The sequence below is a fragment of the Lipophrys pholis genome, assembly GCF_963383615.2.
Source record: "Lipophrys pholis genome assembly, chromosome: 12".
Taxonomy (NCBI): domain Eukaryota; kingdom Metazoa; phylum Chordata; class Actinopteri; order Blenniiformes; family Blenniidae; genus Lipophrys; species Lipophrys pholis.
This window is the reverse complement of record NC_137641.1, coordinates 3,452,532-3,474,455: the sequence shown is the minus strand read 5'-3', so window position 1 is coordinate 3,474,455 and position 21,924 is coordinate 3,452,532. Positions and strand designations below refer to the sequence as shown.

The window sequence follows — 21,924 nt, the reverse complement described above, 5'->3', positions numbered from 1 at the left end:
CCTACTGCTGCTGCTCTACTGCTCTACTGCTACTGCTGCTGCTCTACTGCTACTGCTCTACTGCTGCTGCTGTACTGCTACTGCTACTGCTGCTGCTCTACTGCTACTGCTACTGCTCTACTGCTGCTGCTGATGGATTAACTGTTTCTTCAACCTGCCTGACGACAAGCCGCCTCTCTCTCTCTCCCTTCATCACACACTTTGTCCGATGAGTAAACACAATCTGGAGGAACCTTGACTGCTGCAGCTCTCGTCGCTCACAGTCGCTTGTCGCTCCACCGCAGGAGAGAGTCGCTGCCCAGAGAGGACTGACCGTGACCATCAGCAGCCGGTGAGACCCGCCAAGCCTGCCTTCCTTCCTTCCTGCCTTCCTTCCTTCCTTCCTTCCTTCCTTCCTTCCTTCCTTCCTTCCTTCCTTCCTTCCTTCCTTCTCTCCTTCCTGGAGAAGTTTTGTAACTTGCTTTGTTGGAACGAGATGCAGAGGAGATGGCGAAGCTCCGGAGGCGGTGGAGGTGTGACATGTGACCGCGTTGCGTAACGTTTGGCGGTCCACCTCGCCGAGGAGTCGACAGGCTCTTCTGCAGGATGAGTGTTCAGCTCATCCTGTTCAGGTGAAGTGGAGCGCTCTGCAGAGCCGCGGGGAACGCTCTGTCGGAGCGGCGTCCTTTTTTTTTGCAACTCGGCATTTTGGTTTGGTGGTTCACAGCGCGGGTCTCCGTCAATCTGCACGTCTTCCATTTGATGATTCGTCGAAGACACTGAAGCTTGAGACAAAGAGAGGAAACGAGTTTGATCAGACGAACGTTTCTTTAGCCTGATTTTTTTTATTTCTGTCAACAAATTCAGCCTCAATCTGCAGGATTTTCTGACCAGATGTTTGTTGTTCAGTGATGCTTCATGCTAAAACCAGCAGTCAGACCAGCAAAGACCGACATAGACTAAATTGATTACCATAAATTCCGGACTATCAGCCTCTACTTTCTTCACACAGTTTGAACTCTGCAGCTGAAACAATGACGCAGCTCATTTCTAGATTGTTCCAGGTCAGTGAGCTTCATGCTGCTACTACATCTATACTATACTACATCAGGTGCATCACTTAACTCCGACCTTTCGCTTTTCTCTTTTTAAATTTGTTGAATGCGGCTCGTATTCAGGTGCTCAACAGTCTGGAAATTACGGTAAATTCAAACTCAACAAAAATTTGGTTCAACGAAGACAAACAACAATTTGAAATAGAAAAAGAAGAGACGTCTAGATGGAATGAGAAATGGTTTTATCGCCCTAACAGCTGAATTATGTTCATTTTGTCCTTTTTAAATGAATATTATAGATTATTTTCACATCACATGTCAGATGATGTTCGGAGGAAGGCTGCAGACGCCGCAGAAACATGTGAGCGAGGTGAAAAAATAAAAATACTGCTTCACAAGTCATTAAAATAGAATCTATAAATATGCTTTTATACCCCCCAAAAAGAACTAAATAAAATGTCTCAACAAAATGTAGAAAAGTTAAAAGGCCGAAATAAAAGATGCAGAAATTGAATTAAATGAAATTCAATTCAATTCAATATATTTTTTAAATAACTACGGAAATGCAGTGTATATAAAAGATTTATATTATTACAGTGACACTAAAACTGGCAAAATCTAGAGTATATCCAAAGATGAAATTAATGTACCCATATACTATGAGTGTATATATTATTACTATTATTTTAAATATCACATAGACGTCTAATGGACTATTCCCCCACCACGGAAGAGAAATAAAACATTAGAGACATTAATATAACACGTATATATGAAAGTGGAGAAATTAAAGGTTGATGGATGCATGAAAGCACCTGGATGGAAACACGCCAACATGTATGAACAAACGTGATGAATCTGGCTTTCACACACACGCACGCACGCACGCACGCACGCACGCACGCACGCACGCACGCACGCACGCACACACACACACACACACACACACACACACACACAAAGTGCTGCTGTTCAGAATAAAGAGCAGCTGCTGAATAGATTCGTTCTGCTCACAGACAGGAGAGACGTTTCTCCACGTCTTCCTCTTCTAAGCCCCAAACTGCAGGGAAAGAAAGTGGCGACGACTCGATCGATCGGTACGGCATTCAACAGCCACGTTAACGGATTATTTACTGCTCAAATTGTGTTGTTTACTCCACATTTAGTCATTTTTTTTCTCAGAAGACCCGATCAGATGGCAGAAAAATAGATCAAGCAGCTGGATTGTTCCTTTAGGGTCACTTTCCTGTCCTGTAGAACTGTTTTCTAATTTACACATAAATTCTTGCTTAAATTGTTGAATACCGTAATATCTGGATTATAGGCAGCTACTTTTTTTCACACCCTTTCAACCCTGCAGCTTAAATAATGATGCAGCGAATTTATTGAATTTTACAAGTTAACAAACTTCATGCTGCGAATACATGGGTGATGCGTTCAGGTACATCACGTAACTCCGACTTTTCTTTTTAAATTTGGTGGGTGTGGCTTATATTCAGGTGCACTTAATAGTCTGGAAATGACGGTAAATGTGGAGAGATTTTCTGGTCACTTATGGACTTGCGCTTTCAACCTTTCGCTGTTATATTCTTTAAAAATGTCAACAGAGCTGCTGGTATACAAGTTTTGTTTTGCTCGTCTGGATGAATAATTACAACATTATCGCCATTAAAGCACAGTATGTTGGTATTAATGATTCTGAAATGAAGAAACTGATCTGACGGTGCGTTTAAATGGCAACGATTTCAAGTGTAAATGCAAAACTTTCATAGCGTTTTGGGGTCCCTTTACCTTGCTCGGGGCAACTGAAAACACAACAATTTGAAAACAGGCAAAAACAACACTTTCTGAAAACACTTGGGCTCCATCCCGAGTAGACGACACTGCAACTGGTCCTGGTTACCAAGCCCGTAGTAACTAGTAGTTCTGCACATGCTCAGAAGTGACAATCGGAACCATGTTTACCTCCACGGTTTCATGACTCCCAGTCCATAGTCTCCTGGATTTGGTGGTTTTATTTTGACAGTCACCGTAATAACAATCCAACTTGGCGGTTTTATTTTGACAGTCATTGTAATAACAATCCAACTTGGTGGTTTTATTTTGACAGTCAACCGTAATAACAATCCAACTTGGTGGTTTTATTTTGACAGTCACCGTAATACCAATCCAACTTGGTGGTTTTATTTTGACAGTCACCGTAATAACAATCCAACTTGGTGGTTTTATTTTGACAGTCACCGTAATAACAATCCAACTTGGCGGTTTTATTTTGACAGTCATTGTAATACCAATCCAACTTGGTGGTTTTATTTTGACAGTCACCGTAATACCAATCCAACTTGGTGGTTTTATTTTGACAGTCACCGTAATAACAATCCAACTTGGCGGTTTTATTTTGATAGTCATTGTAATAACAATCCAACTTGGTGGTTTTATTTTGACAGTCACCGTAATAACAATCCAACTTGGTGGTTTTATTTTGACAGTCACCGTAATAACAATCCAACTTGGTGGTTTTATTTTGACAGTCACCGTAATAACAATCCAACTTGGTGGTTTTATTTTGACAGTCACCGTAATAACAATCCAACTTGATGGTTTTATTTTGACAGTCATTGTAATAACAATCCAACTTGATGGTTTTATTTTGACAGTCATTGTAATAACAATCCAACTTGGTGGTTTTATTTTGTTCATGTTTAGAGCTCTTTGCTCTCTGTATATGTGTGTGTGTGTGTGTGTGTGTGTGTGCGTGCGTGCCTGCGTGCGTGCGTGTTAAATACTAAAACTAACAACAGCACCCACTACTGGCCTGGAATGCTAATGATACCATTTTCAGTGTTACACAAAAACGAAGCATTTTGCTTGAAGCATCGTCGTTTAGCCTTAATGTCAGATTTCAATCAGGCCTAAGTTCGTTTGTTGAACCCTGGAAGATTGTTTTCCATGTCGGCTCTTCCTCTCATTGTGAAGCAGAATTCACCAGCGGTGGATTGTTCACCACTAATAGTGAACGTGAGCTGGATTAGACCGTGGTGAGACAGGTTAGTTTTACCTACTGATGATGTGTTGTTGCTATAGTAACCCTGCTCTACTAAGCTTCACAATAAGAGGAAGAGTCACATCGAAGGACACACACACACACACACACACACACACACACACACACACACACACACACACACACACACACACACACACACACACACACACATTTTTGTTGTATATATATATTCATTTATATGTGTGTGTGTATATATATATATATATATATACACATATATATATATATATATATATATATATATACACATATATATATATATATATATATATATATATATATATATATATATATATATATATATGTATATACATACACACACATATAAATGAACATAAACACACACACACACACACACACACACACACACACACACAGATATAATTTCTTATAATTTTTTCTGGTAATAAATACTGAGACTATGAAACACCTCCACTTCCTTTACCTCCATACCTGCTAATGTAAATAGTTTGACACACGTACTTACTTCTATATTCGTACAAATCTCAGTCATTGGTTTATTGTATTTTGTTAAAACGTTTCCTCGTACAGTGTTTATCTTGTTCTGATAGAGAGTTTTGTATTTTCTCACCTCTTCTTGCTGCTGTAACAAGTGAATTTCCTCATTATGGGATGAGTAAAGTCTAATCTACTCTAATCTGATATTCTGGAAAGGATGATTGTTGATGTCTGGTGTTTGGTTGCTCGTGTCCCTGTTGTACTAGTTGTACAGTTTTGTCAATGAGAATAGTTTCTGCCTCTGAATCACGGTGTTCTCTCGTCACCTGCAGAAACCTCGTGGACTAAACGGCGCCAGGGACCGACGGCGATGGAGGGAGACGGCTGTAATCCCAGCGTGGCCATGGACTCGGGCAACCCGCTGCTCAGAGCAGTTTTCCTCCGCCGCCTGCGGCTCACGCGCCTCCTGCTGGACGGAGGGGCTTACATCAACGAGAGCGACGGTCAGGGACAGACCCCCCTCATGGTGGCCTGCAGGACCCAGCACGTGGACGCCCAGAGCGCCAGCCGGGTCAAGCTGGTCCAGTTCCTCCTGGAGAAAGGAGCCGACCCCAACATCCAGGACAAGGACGGCCGCTCGGCGCTGATGCACGCCTGCCGGGAGCAGGCCGGCTCCGAGGTGGCGTCGCTGCTCCTCGCCAGCGGGGCGGACGTCGGCCTGGAGGACCAGACTGGGACGTCGGCCTTGGTCCACGCCGTCGTGGCCGGAGACCTGAAGGTTCTGAAGCTGCTGCTGGACTGCTGCAAGGCCAAGGGGAAGGAGGTGATCATCATAACCACAGAAAGGTTTCCCTGTGGGAAGGTAAAAGCCCATCAGTACCTCAGCATGCCTCCTCTCAGTCCTCTGGAACACAACGACCACGTGACTCCAGCTGCTCCGGCGTCGCCCTCCGAGATCCAGCTCATCACCTCCCCACAGTGCACCACCTCCTCCTCCTCCTCCTCCTCATGCCCCCCAAAACCGGTCTTTTCCTTCAAGGAGGCACAGATCTGCGGCGTCAGCTCCCACCCATGCTCCCCGTCACGATACCGAGGCCTCGGCCAGGCGCCGGCCAACGGAACGCAGCAGCCGCTGCTGAGGCTGAACTCTGAGCCGTGGCTGAAGGTCCCGGCGTCTCTGCTCACCCAGCAGCTCCACGCCGCCTCGGACCGGAGCAGAGACTTCAGCCAGACGGAGGAGCTTTCCTTCACCGTCCCCGAACTGGACGAGGACAACTTCAAGTGGTACGAAGAGAGACTGACCCGTGATAAAGAAGGAGAAGATGGAAAACATGATAGTGCCAAGCAGAAGATTTCCTTACCGGGTCTCCTGTCCTCCCACTCGGCGTCACACCCCAACCTGCACTGCGGCACCCTCGCCGGGGATTCGCTCTCCTCCTCTTCCTCCCTCTCCGGCGGCAAGAATCTTCACAACTTGGCCTCGTCAAGCCTCCACAACATCATCCAGAGGCGCAAGCTGGGCACCGACATCTACAGCTCCGACCCCCAGCTGGCCCTGGGCGCCCAAAGCCTTCCTGAAGAGCAACGAGCCCGAGACCCTGCGGAGGGGAAGAGGCTGGCGCCGCTGCGCTGCTCCAGCACGCTGGGCTCCAGGGAGTCGCTGTCCGGCGCCAACAGGAGGTTCCTGTTCGGGTCTGAGCGGCGAGGGTCCGGTGCCTTCTTGACGGACCATAACTGCCAGGCCAGGCCTCGATCTCTGCCCCCGCTGAACAACGGCCCCGCCCCCGACGCCTACGGCCCGGGCTCGGGCGCTGGAGGCGGTTTCTCGGAGAAGGAGCTCGGCCCCAGAGGTCTCCTCCCGTCGGCTCCTCCCGGGCCGCCCAGGGAGCCCACCAGGAGGATGCTGCTGAGGAGACACTCCATGCAGACCGAACAGTTCAAGGGCACGGCGTGAAACTCGGCCGGCCGCCAGAGAAGCTCAGCGCTGTGTGGAAATGTGACCGCGTGTTGCCGTGTGACGTGTCTGTGTCGTGAAACTCACACCAAAGAGGAAACACAAAACGGGGTGCTGCAGGGATGAAGGTCAACCCGGAAATCAATCTCTCGCTGAAAGCCAGTTTCTTTTATTTACTACTGGTTTGACTTTTGACCGAAGGTCGTTCGGATCATTATTCAGCCACGAAAACAATCAACAGCAGCAAAAAGCAAGTAACTGAGTCCCTGTCCACCACAGCCAACATCTTTTTTATCCCCGTCGCTCTTAAACAGTTTCCCGTCTTCACGACGACTCAACATGATGTAGTACATCTGCAAGGCCTATAGGTGGCGCTGTAACGCTGCCACAAAAATACAGCAGAAACAGAGAAGAAGACAGGGAGCATGACAAAATGTAGAAATCAATAAATCCAACATGTGGCCTTATTAGAGCCTGATGTGGATCAACGACCTGAACTGTTATAACATATAATGTAATAAAACCCAAACTGTAATAACTGGTTGATGATGTAACAAAATCTAACAAGAATCTAAATGTGATCTCCGTATGTTTAATGTTATACATTATTTTGTACTGATTATTGGAGAAATAGATTACAGATTATAGAGAGAAGAAAACTATAAATGACGTACATAAATACCATAAACTGTGTAAAGATATACGCATAAACAAATAGTCCAAACTTTTAGAACTCATTCTATCAGTTATTTATATCGAAGCAGTTCAAGTTCAAGTCCAACCATGAATCCTTCACTCACTTCATGATGTAATAAAATTATTACAGTATACGGGGGAAATATTTTTCCTGCTTCATAACGTAATATTATAAAGTTTTGAAGTTTTGGACTCAGTTACATTATTGACCAGTTATTACATTTTGGGTTTTATTACATTATATTTTGGAACATATCAGCTCTAACAGGGCTTATTATAGCGACGAGCATCAGCAGCTCCTGCAGCTCCACCTGGAGCAGGTCGTCCGCCATGTTGGTGTTGTTAGTGACGTCACGGAGAGGGAGGCGGGGTTATAGGTCGAGAGGCGGGGCCGTGACATCATCGTTTTCAGCTGATGTCCGTCCACACGTCAAAGCCGAGGCGAAGTTTTCTAATTCCTCCACTCTGGAACAACTTTGAGAAAAAAAAAAAAAGTTTTCTGTCTCCTAAAACCTGATGTGGAGGTTCGGACAGTAACCATGGTTACAGGAAACGGCGTCGTGGTGTGGGCGGGGCCTGAATTGCCTTCCTCGACTGGTTGGTTGGGGAGCGTTCCAGGTAAAATAAGTTGGTACTGTCACAGAGTAGAATGTAAAAAGCCTTAAATATGGACTTTACTTTTGAAAAGTCCTCAGGATAAATAAAAAAAGCCATCTGGATGAAGGAACAGGAAGTCAAATAAATGTCACATTTCCAGACTTTAGGCGTCATTCCTGCAGCGCTCTGTTCTCAGTGGAGTTAAAAAGAAACTATAATGACTCCTTTGCTTGTGTTGGCGTCCCGCGTTGTCCTGCAGCTGTTTATGGCCAATCTGACAGCAAATAACCAAAAGAAAACAAACTTAAGCTCGAACGGGGAAGCAAGTGTTCTGACGAAGGCCTCAGCTGAAACCTGCCATGTTCAGCACCGTTATCATGAATTCAGGCTTTTTCACTGCCAGAAAGTCAAAATTCTCATTTCTTTTCTCTCACTTTTGGTCGCCCCCCCCCCCCCCCTTCATTTAGCAGGTACTCCCAGTTTCCCCGCTATGAACTTGTTAGCTTTGTTTGTTAGCCGTTTCCTGTGTAATGTTGATTATGTTGTTTTTAAAAACCTCTTTCAGGAAAACAAGGTTGAAATCATTTCAAAACAACGAGCCTCACAACAATCCATCACCCGTACAAAACGTTTCTTCTCACACAAATTACATTAAGTCCAGCTTTATAGTTGTTGGTTGCAAATTAACATTTTAAACACCACCGCCCTCTGGGGGTTGCCTCTGGTAATAACTTTCATACTGAAAATCACCATATTTTCTGAAGTACGAAGGCCCGTTTACACGTTTTCAAGTGAAAATTGAAAAGTTCTGGGGCGTTTTGGACTCAGTTTACACCACAACGGTGAGTTGGAGTCACTGTAAACGCACCTTTTTGAAAATGTCACCCAAGGCAGAAGTTTTAGAAAATCCCGGGGCTCTGTCTCCGTGGCCATCTCGTGGTCCAACATGCTAATTACATCGTTTTCAGTGTTTCTGTCATTTCCATGGAAACGGTGTGCGGTGTAAACACAAAACCTTTCTGGAACAGAAACGATGCGTTTTCATCTGAAACGTGTAAACAAGGCCGGAATCAGCATCGTTCAGTTTGAACTTCTTCTCAAACATGTTACTCGTGTGTGTCGTCGAAAAAAAAGGTGTAACCAAAAAAAAAAAATTGAAGAAACTCGAAGATGGAAAAACATTTTCAATAAAATCTTTTTTTTATTATGATAAAAAGAGATCACAGATTGTTTTCAGAGTTCATCGCTATGCATTAAAAACACCGAATCACTTCTATGTGTTTGTCTGTTCTCTCATCCATTAAAAAACACACACAATCAAACAGGTACGCAAACGTCATTTGTTTCCCAAAAATATTTACACGTTCGGACGGAAATCCATTAAAAATGAGATTTAAAAGATAGCTTAAAAGGTCCTGGAAGCTAAAAGTGGAGGGCTCACATGTGGATTCGTATTCGCACTGAACTCTGGTAGTTCCGTCACAATAAATACGTACAACAAGACCGAAGGTACTTGTAATACAAAAAGTGGTTTAATACCAGGGCCTGTTTTCTGTGCTCCCAAAGCAAAGAACAAGCAGGATGTGGTGAAGCGCCTCGGCCGTCCAGTCTGACCCGACCAGCTGATGGAGGTGATGCGACGGCAGGTTCAGGCTCTGCGGTCGTAGTCGCTGACCATCTTCTTGATGTGGCTCAGTTTGGACTTCAGGTATTTGCTCCGGCGCTTCCTCACCTGATAGTCTGCAGACTGCAGGAACAGAGACGCACGACTGTTGAGTTTCATCCCTGCATGTTGAGTCAGACGGCTTCGTTCACACTGCAGGGACACGCCACCACATTCTGACCTTCTAACGAGGGATCTAATCATCTTACTATTCTAGAGTCACCATTCTAGAGCTTCTATTCTAGAGTCACTGTACTAGTGTTAATATTGTAGCGTCACTATTGTAGAGTCACTATTGTAGCGTTACTATTGTAGCGTCACCATTCGAGAGTAACTATTCTCGAGTCACTATTGTTGAGTTATCATTCTAGAGTCACTATTGTAGCGTTAATATTGTAGAGTCACTATTGTAGAGTTCCCATTCTAGAGTCACTATTCTCGAGTCACTATTGTCGCGATACTATTCTGGAGTCACTATTGTAGAGTTACCATTCTAGAGTCACTATTGTAGTGTTAATATTGTAGAGTCACTATTGTAGAGTTACCATTCTAGAGTCACTATTGCCGCATTACTAGTCTAGAGTCACTATTGCCGCATTACTATTCTAGAATCACTACTGTAGCGTTAATATTTTAGAGTCACTATTGTAGAGTTACCATTCTAGAGTCACAATTGTAGCGTTACCATTCTAGAGTCACTATTGTCACGTTACTATTCTGGAGTCACCATTCTAGAGTCACTCTTCTAGTGTTAATATTGTAGCGTCACTATTGTAGAGTCACTATTGTAGCGTTACTATTGTAGAGTCACCATTCTAGAGTAACTATTCTCGAGTCACTATTGTAGCATTACTATTGTAGCGTTAATATCGCAGAGTCACTATTCTAGAGTCATTATTGTAGAGTTACCATTCTATAGTCACTACTGTAGCGTTAATATTTTAGAAACACTATTGTAGAGTTACAATTCTAGAGTCACCATTGTAGCGTTAATATTGTAGAGTCACTATTGTAGAGTTACCATTCTAGAGTCACTATTGTCACGTTACTACTCTGGAGTCACCATTCTAGAGTCACTATTGTAGAGTTACCATTCTAGAGTCACTATTGTCACGTTACTACTCTGGAGTCACCATTCTAGAGTCACCATTGTAGAGTTCCCATTCTAGAGTCACTATTGTAGCAGCAGCATCTCGCCCCTCCCCCCTCTGCGGCGTCTCACCAGCTGGAATAACGTCATACTACTGATGCTCTTACCCTTTTAATGTCTCGTATCCGGTTGTATTCATCCAGAGCATCCTGTGCAAAAAGAGCAAATAGAAAGATTTCATCACATCCGGATTTCAAAGCAGTGAAGATGAAAAGATTCTGGTCGTCACAGTCAGAGAGACAAACTCAGGAGGATTTATAGGCGTCATCGCCTGGTATTGGCACGTATCCAGTCTACCAGACTGGATGGTCGACGTGATGATTGGCTGCAGGAACTGTCGATCATGGCGATAGCATAGCGATAGCATAGCGGTCCTTTGCTCACACGAAAGATTTGTAAATCACAAGGGGGTCAAAGATCATACCAGGTTATACCTGTTAGAGGCTACCTGTTAGCGGCTAAATGCTAAGTTTAATGGAGGTGACGATCAAAACTTTGCGTTTTAGAGTGGCGCCCCCTTGTGGTTGATTCTGGTTTGAACAAAGGAAACATAACGAAAAAACTCGGCGCTTTCAAACTCCAGATTTTCAGTTTCAACTGAAGTTCGACACCAAGCGTCATGTTCTAAAAGTGGGATTTCCAGGTGAAGACTCCGTTAATGAATCAATCGGGGGAGGGGGGGTCTGCAGCACTCACCAGGTACTGGGGGCTCCCCTCCTCCAGCTGGTCCAGCTCCCGGTCCACGTCCGACAGGTTCTTGTTGATGGCGTCCAGCTCAGCCTGCAGGTCCTTGTACTCCTGGTGGTCTCGGTCGAACTCGCGCTTGTAGTCGTTGCGTTGTGCTTCGTCGGCTATCACCGGGAACTCGCTGTGTGTGTGTGTGTGTGTTGGGGGGGGGGGCATGTTAATACCAACTCATTATGTCACTGAGAGGAAGTGAGACCAGAGAACTTCCCAACCTCCACCCACTGCCAGGACAAACACTCAGGAAAACTAACTAATAAACAAACAAAACAAACAAATAAACTAAGGGGGGGGAAAGGAAAGGGGGGGGGGTTAACTGATTACACTTCAACATTTTGTGGGACAAGTTTGAGCTTTTTGACCATCTTCTATTAGCTGTTGGACGGATATTTAAAAAAACAAAACAAATTTCTCTTAGAAATTTAAGTCATTTTAGGTTTTTTTATAGACTTTCTATGTTTCTTATGATAGTCGCAGTAGCTGTATTACTTTTTGTGGTTTTAGCGATTTTACCCAATTTTTTTTAATTTCTTTTAAAGCCCTCCCTTTTTACTCAAGAAATAAGTTCTTTTTTTTAATTTTATTTTGAACACGCTCAAAATGAAATATTGACCTTTTGCCAGCGAAACGCTGCCACAACGCCGAGTAACTCTACAAAGTTTATCTTGGCCGAATTGTGGATCGTTTGTTTGTCTGGACACTCGGTTTGGACTCATCCGTGTGAGCGAATGAAAGGTCGTTTTAGAATTCAGGAAGTCGGACGTCGTCTGCATCAAGCGCCTCGGTGACTCGTAGTATCAGTAATCCGTCCTGGATTAGCTTTAAACATCAGACTCATCTGTGACGCAGGCTGGAATCCCGACGCTGAGCGGAGCGCCGCCGGCGACGCTGAGCTGAGCGTCACCGGCGGAAACAGTTTGCTTCACGTATTGTTTGAGTATGAAATATGAATTTGGCCTTTAATAAGTACTGGTATTGGTATCGGCAAGTCACTAGAGTTTGTTCTTATACTCGCCATTTAAGTAATCGGTATCGGAGCATCCCTGGACGGAGACATTCCGGCACCGAGGTGGCCGGGTGGGAAAGCCCTGGCGGTCCTACCTGTCGAACTCGTTGTCGTCCAGCTCGTCTCCAGAGGAGTTGTAGTCGGTGTCGTATTCCTGGCCGTCGGCCCGACGGGCTCGGCGAGGACGCCTCTTCTTGGGCCGTCCACCGGAACTCGCCACCTCAGAGCCGTTGGTGAACGGAGCTCGGTTCTGTAGCGGCAGTTCCTCGACCTCCGGCCTGAAACACAAAGCGCCAGTCAGATTAGCGAGGGAGACAATAAAGTAAAAACTCTCCGCCGTCGTTTACGAGCGCCGGCGTGTGAACAGCTGAGCTCAAACTCCCGCTTCCCTCGGTGGTTTGATCCCCGGGGTGTCATCTCTTCTGCACAGAGGAATGTCGTGACTCATCAAACCGCTCTCAAAGGTCATGAGGTTCTGGAACTCCGCCATGTGTCATAATGTCAGTCAAGGTATTCCTTCATCAGAACTCGGTATTTACAATACAACTGAGATAAAGGAGGCCTGTTTTCCTATCATGGGGAAGGTACCCTCTCTTCTCTCAGTCTTCTGCCACTCAGGGTTCAAGATCTCAAATCATCACGTTTCAACTTGAAGCACAACAAAGATCTTAACAGATCCACTGAAGTTTTGTGTTGCTCAAACTGGAAAAGCAGCAATGTTTGTTTTCCTAAGATGGTGAAGGCATGCTCTGTCGAAACTGGTTGAGTTTCTTCAGAGTGTCTCTTCCTGATATTGGTCAATAATTGAAACCAAAGCCACAGTGGAAATAAATCTGGAATAATAAACAGTACAAGTTTGTTTATCCTACGATGGTGAAGGTCTGTTCCGTCCTACTGAAACTACTAAAATAACTGAGCCACATGAAACGAGTCAGCTGCAATAGAAACAGTTTGACACCTTCATCATCCTAGGAAAATAAACATTATAGAGCATCTTCCTCCTAACATCCAGATTATAGAGCATCTTCCTCTAACATCACAGTATAGAGCACCTCCCTCCTCTAACATCCAGATTATAGAGCATCTTCCTCTAACATCCAGACCATAGAGCAAATTCCTCTAACATCAGAGTATAGAGCATCTCCCTCCTCTAACATCCAGATTATAGAGCATCTCACTCCTCTACGATCCACATTATAGAGCACCTTCCTCCTCTAACATCCACATCATAGTGCATCTTCCTCCTCTAACATCCAGATTATAGAGCATCTCCCTCTAACATCCAGATTATGGAGCATTGTCCTCTACTAACTGATATGAAGTTGAGATTAAACTGTTCCAACTCATGGTTATCTCTAATTTATTTCCCGCTTTATCCCAATATTCTCACAAAAATCTGCTTAGAATCACTGAGATTCTTCCAAAAGGAGAATCGAAGTGATTGTGATTGAAACGTCTCCACTTTTAACTGCATGAAGCTCATGAAGGTGGTGTGGTTGACTCACGGCGGGCTGTAGCTGTACGGAGGTTTGTCATAGTTGGTGCTCTCGTCTTCCAGCCGATCCCTGGAACTCCTCAGCTTCACGGGGTAGTCTGAGATGGGCACCTCCTCTGGGGGGGCCGACACGTTGTTTACCTTGGAGAAAAGGTTCAGGCGAGTCAGTAACACGTGTGAAGTTCAAGTATTTATTCATGGCTGTCGGTCAGACGTGAACTGGAACAGACAGTTTTGATTCCTACTATGGTGAAGGGAGGACCTGTCCGCCTGGGAAACTGGTTGGCCAACCTGTTCAGAGCACAATGAACCCAGCCTTCACCATCCTAGGAATAAAATGTGGCACTACTGACCTAAATTGAAGAGTTTCTAAAATAATCATACTACTATATCAGATATCCCGCTTTAAATATTGATGCTGTGCTGCTCATCGTCATCATTGTGATTTGATCGGCTTGTTTCAATTACATGAGTTGATGGAATTAATAAAATCTGCAGTGAAACATGTTATTTCTTCCAAATGGTCCGAGTCGACCACAACCAACAACAACAACTGTTTAAAGAGGAATCAACGTTTCCAGCGAACGATTCTCTGCGTCAGTTCATAGCTGGTTTTAGTACATAAAAACAGCACCTACTAGTGGCCAGACAGGAAAAATACACAATATGTTTTGCATTTCTAATGAAAACGTTTTGAAAACGCTCCAACTGTCTTCATGGAAACAACAGAAATGCTCCTCCTGCTCCTCGTCACCATAGTAACACGTCGTTCTGCACATGCTCAGTAGAGCCAATCAGAACAAAGGTTCCTCCGTGGTGTCATGACTCCCAGTTTATATTCTCCTGGTCTTGGTACTTTTATTTTGACAGTCACCGTAATAACACTCTGTTAGCCGCTAACCGCTAACAGACCTAGTTTAACAATGTGATGATCAAATGATCCTGTATTTCATTACAAACCTCCAGGGGGCGTCGCTCTGCGGCTGGATGTTTGGAGACGCTCCACCGTTGCTCTTTATTTTCATTTTTCGTGTGAGCAAAGGACCGCTATGTCATCACTATGATGGACCTGTGGCCAATCAGCACACGTATAACATCCATACCAGTAAAAAGCTCACATGTACTCTCACGAGAGGAAGTTGTGGTATGAAAAGAATCAGGAGTTTGAGTCGTTTTCATAATAAATGTCAAGAATTGAAGGTTAAAGTTCCTCCACCAGGAAGGAACCTCGGAGAGTCTCTAATAGTTTGAGATCTCAAACTTTTTGGATCTTTGTGCATCCACCCCTTTCTGGTGGCAGTTGACAGACAGTGGAATGACCCTCCTGCAGCGACTTGTCCTCCGTCAGGCCGTCCGTCAGTGAGCTCCACCCTCTGCAGGTAAACACCATGCCTGTGCTGCTTTCAGCACTTTTCCAGGCAGGTTCTCACAAGTTCCCCCACAGGTTCTTCCACGGGTTCACAGTACCGACTCTGTGTTGCTGTTGCGTGTCTGTGAAGTGGCGTGTTGGACGGTCGGCAGTACCGGTCCGACCAGTTGGTCCCGGCTGAATGTCAGGACGGCTTCCAGTGGAGTGACTCACCTGCTCAGGGTGACTTCAGCAGGTAACGCTGCTGAACGGAAACACTGCTGCTCTCAGCGCTGCTGGCGCCTCCACTGCAAGGCGTGGCGTTTCACACAGGTGACAGATGCAGCGCAGCTTCGGAGATCGTCTTCCCCTCCCCCCACTACCAACGACCCACTGTCACCAAACCGGTTCCACCGCCTCGGGGGGGAAACGTTCACTTTACTGCAGGAAGCAGAGCCGCACTGTGCTGCAGCTGAAACCAGACAACTGCTTCTGGAGAGTGTGTGTGTGTGTGTGTGTGTGTGTGTGTGTGTGTGTGTGTGTGTGTGTGTGTGTGTGTGTGTGTGTGTGTGTGTGTGTGTGTGTGTGACGCCACACACTCCCTACACACAGAACCATGCTTCCACAGTTGGTCACTGTGTTTTGAAGCAGGTCAGATGACGACATGTTTTCACTGTTTTCTTCCATTTAGAAGCAGAAGTTTGTCTCTTCCTCATGAACTCGTCCGGCCGGTCGGCCGCCAGCGTTCACACCAGCATTCACACGCCAGCATTCACGCACCAGCATTCACGCACCAGCATTCACGCACCAGCATTCACGCACCAGCATTCACACACCAGCGTTCAGATGCCGGTGACTTTGAGAGCAAACGCATTATTTTGGCTTTTTTGTTTCAGAAAAGTTAGAAACGCTGACAACAGTGTAGTTTTCATGTTGAGCCACAAGGCGCCGCTGTTGTTTCCTTTGCCAACAAACGTTAAAGGTTTTTGTCTCCGTGTATTTATTTACCAACAAAAGTTGGCAGAGAAGGTTATGTTTTCGGTTGTGTGTATTTATTTATTTATATATATATATATATATTAGGGATGTCCCGATCAGATCGGTAGATATCGGATCGGGAATCGGCCAATCCAGCCGATCACCCCGCCGATCTAAAAAGTTTTTGGTTTTTTTTCCCCATCAGCTGCCGTAAAGCGAGCCCCGTTTGCGACCTGCCGTAAACTGAGGTTAGCAGCCTGAAGCCATTGAGAGGATAAAATATCATCTAAAAAGTAAACATGCAGTGGAGTACGCTCAGCGAAGACGATCATCCGTGGACAAAAGATGACGTAATTCCCCAAAACAGTGAAAAACGTTTCCATACAAAGTGGATGAGAGAGGCGCCTCATGGAGGAGATCAAAGGAGATCAGCGTCTGTTGCCATGGAGACGCTCCCTGCTCAGGGTTTCACAGTGATGTAGCGACCTGACAGGCATCGGTATGATGCTACTGATGCTAACTCAGTTCCACAAACGAATGTGATGTTGGTGAAGGTCTACGCTCTACCGAGTGTAGCTCGGAATAGTTTTTCTAATGACGCCACACACACGGAGCAGAGAACGAGACGATTCCACAAAGTGTCGTTTTCTGTGTTTTCAGCGACTCTGAGCTCCGTTGTCACGTAAACAGCCTGGGATTAGCTGTGGACTTGGTCTCCTGGTCTCTGATTGGCTAAAACCTCCCAGTGAAACACTCAGCGACCAACAACAGACACAAACAGATTCCAGATGAAGGTCAAAACAATTTATGACGCTGAAATCGCGGCGCTAATAAATCCAGGATAAGAAACCCAGACAGTTTTAATCCTTGCTGGCCGGATTACAAAACATCGCATCATTAATAAAGACAATTTCATAATGATGTTAATATTCACTGTGACTCTTCACAGTGAACTTACTGAAATACTTCAAGTCAGGTCTTCATAGGAAACTTATTAAAATACTTTAAAGTTAAGCTTTGAATAGAAACCTGCCGAAATAATAGCCTGAATGTACCCATTTATAGAGAACTCACTCAAATACTTCACTGAATAAATATTAAATAACACTTTTTAAGGAAATTACTAAAATGTAAATGTTTAATGTAGCACTTTATATGAAACTTACTGAAATAATAGGATTTACAGGTTTAACATAACACTTTAGGGAACTAACTGGGGTTCCAATGTTCATTTGAACCGTTTTTAGGGAACTTACTTGAATATTAGTTGACCTTGAAAGTGAAAAATTAAACTTCAAAGGTCAATTTTACTCTATGATAGGGAACTTAATTATTGACTGGGCTTTAGTTGTTCATCTTTAAAAAGTTCCCTTTAAAAAGTGAACTTATTGAAAAATTAGGCTTGAACATTCTGCATGTAACCTCATGAAATATGTTCACCGTAGATCTTTATAGGGAACTTACGGGAAAAATAACAAAGTTTAAAATGTTGCAAGTTAACCCTTTTGTAGGGAACTAACTAAAATATCAAGATTCAAATGTTCAATTTAATGCTTTTTAGGGAACTTACTTCGAGTTCAAATATTCAAGTTGACCTTTTATGGGGAACAGATTGATATAAAAGGCTTTAAAGGTATAACTTAACCCTTTTGTAGGGAACGAACTGAAAGATTAGGCTCTTCTCTTTATCCAACACTTCTTAGGGAACTTAAAAGCAATACTAAGAAACATAAAAACTAAGCTTCAAAAGGAAATTTCACCTCTTGATAGGGAACTTAATTGTTTATTATTCAATTCACTCTAGTTTATTTTCATGTCCACGAGGCGTTAAATGTTCAGCTGAAGTTTTTAAAAGGAACTTATTGTAAAATCAGGCTTGAACTTTTTCCATCTGTCCCTTAATATAGAACTTAGTGAAATATTAGGGTTGAATTGTCCAATGGAGCAAACTCTCTCAAATAATACACTTCAAACATTTTTAGGGAACTAACAAATATTGAATTTAACTCTTAAATGACTGAAAATCTAACCTTTTACTCCTTGAGTGGCAACTTAAGCATTGACTGGGCGTCAGTTGTTCAGCTTAACCCTCTTAAAGGGAACTTATTGTAAAATTAGGATTGAATCTGGTCCCTCTTCGTCACTCACCCACGCTTCCACATCATCCGGCGGCGCCAAGTCGTCCACCACCTTCACCTTCTTCCACAGGATGTTGCTCTTGCCGTAGTTCCCGATCTTCTGGCGAGTCTTCAGCGCGAAGATGAGCATGATGATGAGCGCGGCGGTGACGAGGAAGCCGAACACGATGGCGATGGCCTGAAGAGAGAAAACCAACGGTCACACGAACAGAGTCCCCCAGGGAGAAAATCAGGTGGCGTCAAGGGAACGGGCCCGACCTCCTGCGGCTCCACCACGCAGTAGTGGTACAGGTACTGGTTGACGAGGCCGGGGGAGGACTGCTGTTGCTGGTACGGCGCGCAGAGCGCCGTGATCTGGCTGCCGTACATCGAGCCGGACGACTGCGCTGAGGGATTGACCGCCACCAGGTACACGATGGACGCTATCAGCATCAGCAGCGCCAGGACGGCGCAGATGATGATCACGGCAAGGTAGAACTTCCTGCTGTGCGAGAGGCTCTGGTGGGACACGATGATGATGAAGACGACCAGGGCGAAGATGAAGACGATGGCCGCCATGGCGATGATGAAGCCCTTGCCCTTGCGGGGGTCGGTGTAGTTCCCCCCCAGCGAGCCGTAGCCGTAGCCGTTCCCCGGCCCGTAGCCGCCGAAGCTGCCGTAGCTGCTGCCGTAGCTGCCGCCGCCACCGAAACCTCCGCCGCCGTAGGTTCCTCCGTACGACCCCCCCGCTGGGTAGCCCCCGAAGCCGGAGAGGGCGCCCTGGCTGTCCCACGCCAGCGTGGACGCCACGCAGGCGAATATGGCCACGCAAAGCACGATGACGATGATGGCCATGATCTTCAGGATGCCGGGCGGCGACGTCCAGCGGTAGAAGTGCTGGAACTCGTCTTCGGGGTAGTAGGAGTAGGCGGGCTGGGGGGGGGCACTGCCGGGAGCACAGCACACTTCAGACGACGACAAACTTTTCTTTCAAACCTAAACTAATATTTACCAAACCCAGTTTACTGTAACCCATCAGCCCTCGGTCCTTCAGAATAAAGTCACGTGTACACCACAATGTCTTCAAGTGAAAACTGAACGCGTTCATCGTGTTTTTGGGCCCCCGAGCCGCTGGAAACGCAACTTAATAAAAAGTTGGACGTTTTTGAAAACACTACAAATCTCCATGGAAAAGAGAGGAGACACAACTTTTCTGAAACGCTGCTACTTTGCACAGTCGTAGTAAATAGTTCAGTACAAAATCTAAATAAAAAGTGCAATACAAATCAAATTGACTATTATTATCATATTTGTTTAACACGGGTGCAAATAGATGGACGAGAATAAATTCATCATTTTCGTTTCGGAACAGCAACAGCAGAAAAAGGCTAGTTTTCGTGTTAGTCCACTAGCTGGTGCTGTTGTTAGTTTCAGTACTGAAAGCACACACACACACACACACACACACACACACACACACACACACACACACACACACACACACACACACACACACACACACACACACACACACACACACACACACACACACACACACACACACACACACACACACACACACACACACACCCCAAGCTGTTTCACCCTCATTTAAAAAACCAGTGACTAAACAAATTCTTATTTTTACGACCAAATCTTTACTCAGCAGTTTTTTCAAGCTCTAAATACCCTAAATGATTATAATTTCTTTTGTTTTAGTACATATTGTGTGTGTGTGTGTGTGTGTGTGTGTGTGTGTGTGTGTGTGTGTGTGTGTGTGTGTGTGTGTGTATCTTTACATAAAAACACTTTTTTTCCTTTCGTATTGAAGTAGAAAATAATAAAATAGCAGGATATCGGATGTACATGAGAAGTAGAATTTTTCCAGAGTATTCGTTACATGAGTATCTGTAGTTGTACTGGAGTACTCTTCCTGTTGAGCTTGGTTTCGGCTCCAGTCTCTTCGTGAAGTGAAACTGTGTCAACCACAAACCTGCGATCTTGAGCCTCTCTGACTTTCTTCAAAGTGTTTTGGTTTAGAACAAAGTAATGAGGATACTTGTGTACTTGTACTGGAGTAGATAATGTGAGAAGATGAAGGGAAGGAGACTCACTATCCATCCGACTCGTAGGGAGGAGGACTCCCGTTTGGCCTGGAAGACATCGAGTGTAGATCTGGAATCACAAAGACAAAGACAATCTCAGTATGAAACTAATCAACATTTCCTTCAGCATAAAATGCAAAATATGCTGAATCTTATGAGGGAAAAACTTTTTAAAAGTGTAAAATATCCCATTCTCGGAGCAGAAAGTCGTTAGTGAAATTAATACATTTAAATCATTAAAAAAACTAAAACAATTGCTTAATGTATAATTTGAATATTTTCATAATAAAAGACATTTAAGTTGCTATTTTCAATACAATGGGACAACAAATGTAAATTTAAACCTTAAGTCATCAAACACGGATCTTTCTCCTAATTAATTTCTGCTGTTTGAAGGTAAAAGTTGGTTTTACCTTCGAGTTCTGAGCGGCTGCGGGTCAGAAAATCAGATTGAAATGATTTTACAGGCGACAGAAAACCAGAAAGCAGCAGTTGAAGCTCCACGCTCACCTGTCGCAGACTTCTCACCTGAAACTGAAGCTGGAAAAACAAGGACCACACCCGTGAGGCCCCGCCCCCTGTGACGTTGCGTCCACTTCCACCCAGGTGTCAGGTTACCCGAGAGGGGGCGGGGCTATGGGTAAACTATACGAGGAATATACATTTATTTTAGAAACTAAAAGAAAGCAAAGAAAAATCTTTTGGAAACAAATGAAACTCAAAGTGAGAAATATTGAATTAATTTAATCTCCAAAGCGCAAAAACATTTTATTAAAAAATGAAAGTAGAAGTTAAGAAATTAGATAAAATAGAAATCTTAATCTATATGTTGCTTTCAAATATAAATAATTATAAGAACAATAATCTTGGATGCGCAAAGCAGGAGAAAATAAATGTTAAAATCAAAACATTTATTGGAAGCAAACAAAACGAAGGTTTAAGAAACATTATTCACTTTAACCAGAGGTTAATTCAATTAAATCAAATTAAATGATCTGATTGTGGAAATACAATGAAAGGGTTAGGGTTAAGGTTAATCCTAACCCATAAAGAGCCAAGTCATAAATGTAAATTTGTATTAAATGAAGGGAGCAACAACTTACCTGAGAGTTCAGCATTAATAAAGCAAGATGAAATGACATAGATTAAATACATTTTATGGAAACTATATCTAATATAAAATGAGTGAACGTTATTCTTTTATTGCCAGGGTTAATATGATACAAGCCATGAATATAAATTAGAACGTTTTCAAACAAATTCAGAAATGTTCATTTCCTCACTGAATCAGCTTTCGTCAGAAATCCAATCTTTGTGAACAAAACCCACAAATGCAGTTTCACTTGTATTTTCCAGTTAAATGAATTCTAAAGAAACAGCTTTGTTTCCTGCAGAGGAATGAGGAGATGGACCACAGCGTCAGAGCACAAGCAGAAGTGTTTTATCTTGAATTGTGAAGAAAAACTGAAAGATATTTACAACCAAACGTCCATCGGTTAAAGAGGTTTTCA

At 44.1% G+C, this 21,924-nt stretch overlaps 2 protein-coding genes across 3 annotated transcripts; one reads left to right on the top strand and one right to left on the bottom strand.

Moving 5' to 3' along the window:
* Nucleotides 1-4,930: 4,930 nt before the first annotated feature.
* On the top strand, nt 4,931-6,514 carry ankrd34ba (ankyrin repeat domain 34Ba; the record flags this gene model as incomplete). Its single annotated transcript, XM_080476491.1, has 1 exon — nt 4,931-6,514. One exon carries the CDS (start codon nt 4,931-4,933, stop codon nt 6,512-6,514), a length of 1,584 nt encoding a protein of 527 aa, XP_080332617.1.
* Nucleotides 6,515-8,456: 1,942 nt separating this feature from the next.
* Nucleotides 8,457-20,943, bottom strand: oclna (occludin a). 2 transcript variants are annotated; one of them, XM_080476493.1, is made up of 10 exons: nt 20,924-20,937; nt 20,827-20,843; nt 20,423-20,483; nt 18,588-19,254; nt 18,340-18,507; nt 13,876-14,006; nt 12,466-12,648; nt 11,317-11,488; nt 10,728-10,769; nt 8,457-9,554 (listed from the first exon to the last, which is right to left on the bottom strand). In XM_080476493.1, the coding sequence occupies exons 3-10, from the start codon at nt 20,470-20,472 to the stop codon at nt 9,456-9,458; spliced, it is 1,512 nt and encodes a 503-aa protein (XP_080332619.1). In that variant the 5' UTR covers nt 20,473-20,483; nt 20,827-20,843; nt 20,924-20,937; the 3' UTR covers nt 8,457-9,455. The 2 variants fall into 2 exon arrangements, with proteins under 2 accessions (XP_080332619.1, XP_080332618.1); XM_080476492.1 differs by lacking the exon at nt 20,827-20,843 and having other exon boundaries at nt 20,924-20,943.
* Nucleotides 20,944-21,924: the final 981 nt, after the last annotated feature.

What these genes read in the sequence shown, in the direction of transcription:
- oclna (XM_080476492.1), bottom strand. Translation starts at nt 20,472, where the DNA reads ATGTCTTCCAGGCCAAACGGGAGTCCTCCTCCCTACGAGTCGGATGGA. An exon ending in AGGGGAGCCCCCAGTACCTG is followed by an intron (nt 10,770 to 11,316) that starts GTGAGTGCTGCA and finishes CTTTTTGCACAG; the next exon opens with GATGCTCTGGATGAATACAA. An exon ending in GGATACGAGACATTAAAAGG is followed by an intron (nt 9,555 to 10,727) that starts GTAAGAGCATCA and finishes CTGTTCCTGCAG; the next exon opens with TCTGCAGACTATCAGGTGAG.